This window comes from Myotis brandtii, unplaced genomic scaffold, assembly GCF_000412655.1.
Source record: "Myotis brandtii unplaced genomic scaffold, ASM41265v1 scaffold1171, whole genome shotgun sequence".
Taxonomy (NCBI): Eukaryota; Metazoa; Chordata; class Mammalia; order Chiroptera; family Vespertilionidae; genus Myotis; species Myotis brandtii.
In genome coordinates, this window is record NW_005354055.1 from 1,088,184 (window position 1) to 1,097,334 (window position 9,151).

General features: G+C 36.2%; 1 protein-coding gene across 4 annotated transcripts in view; it reads right to left on the minus strand.

The window, feature by feature from the left end:
- The window catches only part of RNGTT (RNA guanylyltransferase and 5'-phosphatase), a 198,369-nt gene extending 190,841 nt beyond the window's left edge, over positions 1–7,528 (minus strand). The window contains exon 1 of one of the 4 annotated variants that reach the window (XM_014530074.1): positions 7,524–7,528. In XM_014530074.1, the coding sequence (XP_014385560.1) occupies positions 7,524–7,526 (3 nt within the window). In that variant the 5' untranslated portion in view covers positions 7,527–7,528. Of the gene's footprint in view, positions 1–4,926; positions 5,050–7,523 lie in introns of those variants that run through there. The other 3 variants (XM_005858392.2, XM_014530073.1, XM_014530077.1) reach the window with 3 other exon arrangements.
- Positions 7,529–9,151: the final 1,623 nt, after the last annotated feature.

Sequence of the window (9,151 nt, forward strand, 5' to 3'; positions counted from 1 at the left end):
AGAACACATGGCCGTATCTGTGAATCTCTTTGACAACTTCATCTCTCAGGCAGTTTTTCTTTCTGCATTAAAACAGAAATCATTATTTCCTCTGTTGAGCACTAACTGGTGTAGTTGCACTCAGCCTGGCAAGATAGTCCCACTAAGAAATGTACACCTGAACTGAGCCAAGAAAAAAAGTTAATCATGCATCTTCCAACACATTCTGAAGCCTACATTCTCCAGAGAAAAATAACCTATATTTGCTAAGTTGTTATTTTCCTCTCTTTTATTATTTCACTTATTCAGTACCTATTGTTGGATTTGCCTTATGGAAACTGGGCTACATGATTCCAATTCCATTGTTACAGGGGGGAAATAACAAAAACATTTCAATTTCACACATGACAAAACAGATAAAATTGTGTGCTTCTAAAATATGACTAGCTGCCATAATGTGCTCTACTGATTTTTCCACATTCCTTAGCTTATGTGTAGACAGGGCTATCAATCAGGTGAGTTCTTCCTTAAATGAAATGTACTGTTTATGGTATTTTCAGCAATCTGCCACCACTAGGCCTACTTCTCTTTTCTTCCCACATAGTTTCTGCAATGATCTTACTTCCTTCAGAGGATATATACTGCCAAATACAAAGGTTTAGACACCATATTACAGCTTCTCAGTGAGTTAGAATTAAAATCGATGATGTCTGTCTCCAGGTTCAAAATCAGAAGTGAATATAAAGTGGGCTGAGCAAAAAATAATAAATTGTCTAAATATATAGGAATACTTTAGCCAAGAAAACTGAGAAAGTGTACTGTGTGACTTAATTGCCGAGCCACATATATATGTAGAAATGTGTGTTAATATATCTGTGTGGGTAATGTGTCTGTGTGTGAATGTATCTGAGTATATAACATATACACATACATATATTACATAGGCATATGTATTTTTCATAATAAATAATCCCAATCTATGAGTAAATCTAATAGTATTATCTCATAGAATTATAAGGTTTAAATAAAGTCCTTACTTTGTGCCAAGCATTAGTCTACATGCCTTATTTTATTTACTAATTTCATTTACAAATGAGGAAACTAAAACATGAATATGTTATGTAACTTGCCCACAAAGCTGTAATTGGCAAACCAGAATTCAAACCCAAGCTGGCTTCTAAACCCAAGCTCTTAGCTCACTGTCTAGGAAATAGTTAATGCTTTATAAATGTTAACTATGACTTTCAGTACAATTATTGATAATGAAAATAAAAATTAAAAGTTTATAAGCTAAAATAAAACATATAAACAAATATTCAAAACTACACCAAGAAAATTATGAGTAAAAAGTTTTCAAAATCTAAATGATGACTCTTGCCCTGGCCGGTATGGCTCAGTGGTAGAGTGTCAGCGCTAACAACAAAGGGTCACAAGTTCAATTCCCAGTCCAGGATGGGTACCTGGGTTGCAGATTCCTTCCCAGCCCTTGTCAGGGTGCGTTCTGAAAATCAATGAAAAAATCAATGGAAAAAATATCCTTGGGTGAGGATTAACCAAATAAATAAGTTAAAAAATTGCCGAAACCGGTTTGGCTCAGTGGATAGAGCGTCAGCCTGCTGACTGAAAGGTCCCAGGTTCGATTCCGGTCAAGGGCATGTACCTAGGTTGCGGGCACATCCCCAGTGGGAGATGTGCAGGAGGCAGCTGATCGATGTTTCTCTCTCATCGATGTTTCTAACTCTCTATCCCTCTCCCTTCCTCTCTGTAAAAAATCAATAAAATATATTTTTTTTAAAAAATAGATAAGTACTTAGATAAATAGATATAGATAGATAGATAGATAGATGATAAAAATAAATAAATCGTGACTCTTCTATCCCATGATAAGAGCCTTGCACACAATGGGCACTAATATTTACTGAATGTACTAATATACAGCATACAATAATAGACTATCAAGAGTATAAAAGAGGAGAGTTATAAAGATTAATGTTATGAGTTGAATTATGTCCTCTAAAAAGATACATTCAAATCTTAACTCCCTATGAATATGACTTTATTTGGAAAGTAGAGGCCCGGTGCACAAAAATCCGTGTAGTCAGGGGGTCTCTCAGCCTGGCCTGCGCCCTCTAGCAGTCCAGGACCCATCAGGGGATGTCCACCTGCCAGCTTAGGTCCATTCCCCAGGGAACTGGGCCTAAGCTGGCAGTCAGACATCCCTCTGGTAGCCCAGGAGTCCTGAGGGGATGTCTGACTGCGGCTTAGGCCCACTCCCTGCAGGGAGTGGACCTAAGCTGTCGGTGGACATCCTTAGTGCTGCAGAGGAGGAGGGAGAGGCTCCCGCCACCACCACTGCGCTTGCAGCCATCAGCCCGGCTTGTGGCTAAGCGGAGCTCCCCCTGCATTGAGCATCTGCCCCCTGGTGCAGTGCACGTCATAGCAACCCGTCGTTCCCAGTCATTCCAATGTTAGGGTCAATTTGCATATTACCCTTTTATTATATAGAATAGGGTCTTTGCAAATATAATCAAGAAAAGATGAAGTCATACTGAATCAGGGTGTCCCTATAAGAGAAAAATGTGGACATAGATACATACAGGAAGAATGTCAACAATGAAGCAAAGACAACTGAAGGAGCTGCAAGCCAAGAAATGCCAACAATTGCTGGCAATCACTAGAAGATAGGAGAAAAGCATGAAAAAGAATCTCCCTCCAAGCCTCCACAAAGAATCAACCCTACCAACACTTAAATTTGGAACTTTTAGCATCCAAAACTGTGAGAGAATAAAGGTCTGTTTTTTTAAAGTAATTTTTTATTTTTCAATTGCAGTTGACATACAATATTAGTTTAAGGTATACAACCCGGTGATTAGACATTTACATAACTTATGAAGTCATTGCCCCAATAAATCTACTACCCATTCTGACACCACAGTTATATTATCATTGATTATATTCTTTATGCTTACTTTATATCCCCATGACTATTCTGTATCTACCAATTTATACTTCTTAATCCCTTTACCTTTTCACTGATCCCAACCCCCAAAATGTTCTCCGTAACTATGAGACTGTTTCTGTTCTGCTTGTTTTTCAGATTCCACATGAAATCATCTGACATTTGTCTTTCTCTAACTTATTTCACTTAGCGTAATACCCTCTAGGCCCATCCATGTTGCAGATGGCAAAATTTCACTTTTTTATGGCTGAATCATATTCCATTGTATACATGCACCATTTCTTCTTTATCCATTCATTTATTGTTGGACACTAACATTGCTTCCATATCTTGGTTATAGTTAATAATACTGCAATAAACATATTGATGTATATTTCTTTTCAATTTAGCATTTTTAGTTTCTTTGGGTAAATACCCAGAATTGAAGTTGCTGGGTCCTTCTTTGTCTCTTGTTATAGCCTTTGTTTCAAAGTCTATTTTGTCAGGTATAAGTATTACTACCCCATCTTTTTATTTTGTTTCCATTTTCATAAAATACCTTTTTTCATCCCTTTACTTTCAATTTGTGTGTCTTTTGATCTGAATTGAGTCTCTAGTAGACATATGTAAGGGTCTTGTTTTTTTATCCATTCAGTCACCGTATGTCTTTTGATTGGAGCATTTAATCCATTTGCATTTAATTGTTGATAAATATGTATTTATTGCCATTTTATTATTCATATTTTTTCTTCTTCCTCTTAAAGAAAACCCTTTTAGCATTTCTTGTAATACTAGTTTGCTGGTAATAAACTCCTTTAGCTTTTTCTTGTCTGGGAAGTTCTTTATCTGTCCTTCTATAGCTTTGCTGAGTAGAGTAATCTTGATTGTAGGTTCTTGATTTTCATCACTTTGAATATTTCATGCCACTCCCTTCTGGTCTGCAAAGTTTCTGCTGAGAAATCAGCTGACGACAGTCTTAGAGCTCTCTGGTAGGTAACTAACTGCTTTTCTCTTGCTGCTTTTACGATTTTCTGTTTGTCTTTAATCTAAAGTTCTGTTGTTTTAAGCCACCCAGTTTGTGATAACTTGTTACAGCAGTCCTAGGAAACTAATACAATCAGTATTGTGTCAGAATAACATAGAAAATTGCAATTTCATTTAGGAAAATAGTTTGGCACATTCTTGTAAAATCAACCATGCACTCAGCAATCATATTCTTGGGTATTTGTCCCAGAAAAATGAAAACCATGTTCACACAAACACCTGTACATTAATGTTCATGGCAGCTTTATTCACAATACCCCACAACTGGAGACAACTCAAATTGGTTAAAAGATTATTTAACTATTCAACAGGAGAATGGTTTAATAAATTCTGATACATCCATACAACTGAATAGTATTCAGCAATAAAAAGGAATAAACTTTTTATTGATACATGCAACAACTTGGATGGAACACAAGGGAATTATGTTTAGTGAAAAAAGTCAATCCCAAAAGATCACATACTGTTTTATTCCATTTATATAAAATTCTCAAAATGATCAAAATAGGGAAAACAATATGTGACTTTTGGGGATTGACATCTTATATAATTGTAGTATAATATCAAAAGCAGGAAATTGACATTGGTACAGAACCATTGAGCAGGTTGCAGATCTTATTTAGTTTTTACCAATTTTTATATGCATTCATTTGTGAATATGTGTGTATTGTTCTTTGCAGTTTGATCCAACGTATAGATTCATGGTGGTGGTTGCAGAACTGTTGCAGACCCCCTTCCCACTCCCAACCTTGTATAGATAATAATTCTGTACCAATGTTGATTTCCTGCTTTTGATATTGTACAATTACATAGGATGTCACCAATGGGAATAAATGGGAGAAGGGTTCATAGATCTCTGTACAATTTTTGCAACTTCAAATAAAAAGGGTTTTTTTAAAGCCACTTGAAGAACAAGAGGAAGATAAAGTATATTAAATCAGTATAAAAAATGTTTTGTTTCTTACCTTCAAACTCTTTAGATAATTTGAGAGCATACTGGGATAAAACCGATTTTCTTCAGCAACTTGACTATCATATCTTGGTCCTAACATTGTCTTCAGAGGTAAGAATCTTCCTAAAAAAAAGGTCCAGGTTAAAACGCTCTAATTAGCAATTCTCAAAGTCACTTTCTTAAAATGTTTTAAATGAACTGTTCATGAAGCATTCTCAATGTAAACTATACTTTTAAAAGATACTGCCTTGGAACTTTTAAGGACAACATAAATTCTAGAAACTGACAAAGAAATGTAATAGAAAAAGAGAAATTGCCAGGTTATAGAACTTCTATGAAGACTCTTAAGTTCTAAACCACTACATGAAAAAATTATTGCCTTAAAACCTTTAAAGATATGGTACTAGAAAATTGATAAAGGAGCAAATTAAATCAGTTCTTTAAAATTCCTAATTATACCTTCTTTTTTGTTTAAATATATTTTATTGATTTTTTTACAGAGAGGAAGGGAGAGGGATAGAGAGTTAGAAACATCAATGAGAGAGAAACATTGATCAGCTGCCTCCTGCACACCCCCTACTGGGGATGTGCCCGCAACCAAGGTACATGCCCTTGACCGGAATCGAACCTGGGACCCTTTAGTCCGCAGGCTGACGCTCTATCCACTGAGCCAAACCCGTTAGAGCTATACCTTCTTAATATAAACTTGAAACTCTATCTTATGAAACTTATCCTACATCTAAGGATAAGGATCATCCTGAGAAGCATGCTAACCAAAATCATTCTCCAAACAACTATCAGTGATTATAATTCAGCAAGACTGACTGACCTTTTTGGCCTTTATTTCTGAATCACAATATAAGCATAGGAGAAGTCACCTTATACAAGCAATTTTTAAATCACCCATTTTAAAATTTTTATATGTTAAAACACAATAAAACAATAAGAATAAATATCTACCTAAAACAACATCTGAGTAAAATCTTAACATCTGTCCAGAGGCTTTAACTTTAAAAAATTTTTATTTTCTATAAAACTTCTCACCAATAGAAGCTTTGGCCAGGTGGCTCAGCTGGTTGGAGTGTCATCCCATACCCCAAAAGGTTGTGGGTTTGATTCCGGGTCAGGGCACATACCTAGGTTGCGGGTTCAATCCCAGGCGCATGTACAGGAGGCAACCGATCGATATTTCTCTCTCACATCAATGTTTCTCTTTCTATCTCTCTCTCTCAAAAAAAATAAATAAATAAAATCAATAAAAACATATCCTCAGGGGAGGATTGAAAAAATCACCAATAATCTCCACATTGCTAAATCCAATGGTCAATTATCAGTTCTCAAATAAGCCCGCTGGTGTGGCACAGTGGTTGAGCTTGGACCCATGAATCAGGAGACCACAGTTTGATTTCCGGTCAGGGCACATGCCCAGGTTGTGGGCTCAATCCCCATTAGGGGGTATGCAGGAGGCAGTCGATTGAAATCAAACCCGAGACCCTTCAGTCCACAGGTCGACTCTAATCACTGAGCAAAACCAGCAGGGCCAGACATCTCAGTCTTGATATCCAAATGATATCTCAATATTCAAACACCAAAACCTGATCCTCTCATGGTCTTCCCTGTCACAGCAAATGGTAACACATTTTTTAGTAGCTCAGGCCAAAACCTTTAGAGCTATCCCTGACCTTGACTCTTCTCTTTCTAGCACATCCCATATCTAATCTTAGCAATTCCTATCACATCTTCAAAATACATCCAGAATCTGACCAACTTCTCACCACCTCTACCATTATTTCACCTAGATTATTATACTTCACTGAGTTTATTTAACAGTGCCTATTAAGTACCAGGCATTGTTCTAGGTGCATGGAATACATTGGGGGGGGGGGGGGGGGGAGAGGGAGAGGACAGACAAAAGTCCCTGATAGAGCTTACATTCTACTGGGAAATATAAACATAATAAGTTAACAATATGGTATGTTAGAAGATTCATGCCATTAGACCCTCTCCTCCAACTATCTATCTAGCAAACTTCCATTTTTTCAACATAATTCATGTATCAGCTCCTCTGGGAAGCCTTCCCTGATCCCTTTTTTCCTCCCCATCTCCTCTTACCCAACCTCAAACAAAGAAAAAGGTTCATTACCTCTGATATTCCATAATATTCTATAATAGTCATTACTGCATTTATTACAACAGAAAGATATTTTAAAATAATGGTTTGCCACTCCCATGAGACTATGAGCTCTTTAAGGTGAAGAACTATATCATAATCATTTCCCTAACCCCAAGGAGTAGCACAAAGTAGGCACTCAAATATTTGCTATGTAAAATAACTTCAAAGTTACCATCACTATCACAAGACTGTCTCATATTTATATTCCCAGTTAGTTCCTAATAAGTTCTTAACAAAATAATTTTATGTTCAATGACCTTTAAGAAATATGAAGCTTGTTTTCTTTAAAGTGTTCAAACGAAATCTATCATTCAGAAGGAGAAAAGAGAATTCTTCAGACATAAAGTTTGGCCCTATATACAGGAGCTCTCTCACTAGAGTCTGTTTTAATTAGAGAAGGAGACTTCATAGTGGAACAGATTATATATAATTAGCACCATCTTCTTTCTGATCCAGGAAAATTATGAACTTCTGGTACTAATAAAATGCATCCTAATGTCTACAATGAGAAAATTTAAGCAGGCACAACACATTTTCCTACATATGTAAAATACCAAAGAAATTATACAGTAAGCATAGAACTTTTATAGTTAGAAAACTTAAGAAAAAAGGAAGTAGAAAATGGGCATGATTCCTTCTTTTTCACTAAATCTTGTAAGAATATAGCTAGTATTTTTTGCTCTGCTACTATTTCCAAAATACACTATGCAACATGAACACTTCTAGAACACAGACAAAACTTTAAGGGAACTTCAGAGAAACATCAAGAATTCTACGCTGCATTCACTTTACTTTCTAATAAGCATTACAAGCTGAAGCACTATTTATTAGTAAGTAAAGATCTAGTTTGGTTGTCAGGAGGCCTGGGGTTCCGTCCAGGGACTACAATCAATCAGATAGGTGAGTTTAGAGACTCGCTATTCTGAAACACAGACAAAACTTTAAGGGAACTTCAGAGAAACATCAAGAATTCTACGCTGCATTCACTTTACTTTCTAATAAGCATTACAAGCTGAAGCACTATTTATTAGTAAGTAAAGATCTAGTTTGGTTGTCAGGAGGCCTGGGGTTCCGTCCAGGGACTACAATCAATCAGATAGGTGAGTTTAGAGACTCGCTAAACCACAATAATTAAGAATCTAGCCAAAATATTCCAACGCTGTAAAGGAAAAACATTTTATTCTTGACCCTTCATTTCCAGCAGATGGATTTTTTAAAAAGCACACAATTCTGTTTCTCGGAGAGGTATAAAGCTGCCTGGAGCTCAGCACCTCACCTGCTGCTATCAACCCCCAGTCAGTGCCACATTTGTCCCATTTTTAATCTAACAGTAAGTCAGTGCTCTGATATTTGTCACTGCCATCCTGCAGACTATTTAAAATTCTGATTTTAAGTTATTTTTTTAATTCAAAACATTCACTTTGACAAGAACGTCTTTATGATTTTGCTTTTCTCGAAGTGTAGCAGATAACTCTAATGAAAGGATCCAGGAAATAATCTCCAGGCTAGAAAAGACACCAAACATCCAAGTTCGGAAGTTTCTCCATAACTTTATAGAGAAAACCAATATAAAAAGAAAAGATTCACCAGGCCAGTGTGGCTCAGTGGTTGAGCATCGACCCATGAATCAAGAGGTCACCTGATTGATTCCAGGTCAGGGCACATGCCTGCAGTAGGGGTCGTGTAAGAAACACCCCAATAAATATGGATGTTTCTCATCGATGTTTCTATTTCTCTCTCCCTCTCCCTTCCTCTTTCTAAAAAAGGATTCAATGTTAAGTTAGAACTGATAAAGGAAAAAGTCACAATGGCTAGAGAGTAAGACCTATAAAGAAAATATAAAGAGTTTTGATCAATTCATTTGAAGAAAGTACAGTGATTATCAAGTACAATTGTTTTCAATACAACCGAAAATGCATATAAAAGTGATTAGAACATAAACAAAATTATTTCATTTTTGTTGAAGAAAAACATTTCCTTACCCTAAGACTTGGTTAAAGTATCTTTCAGTAACACTTTTATCCATAGTTTATATGGCTTTACTGACTAAAGATTTTATATGGAA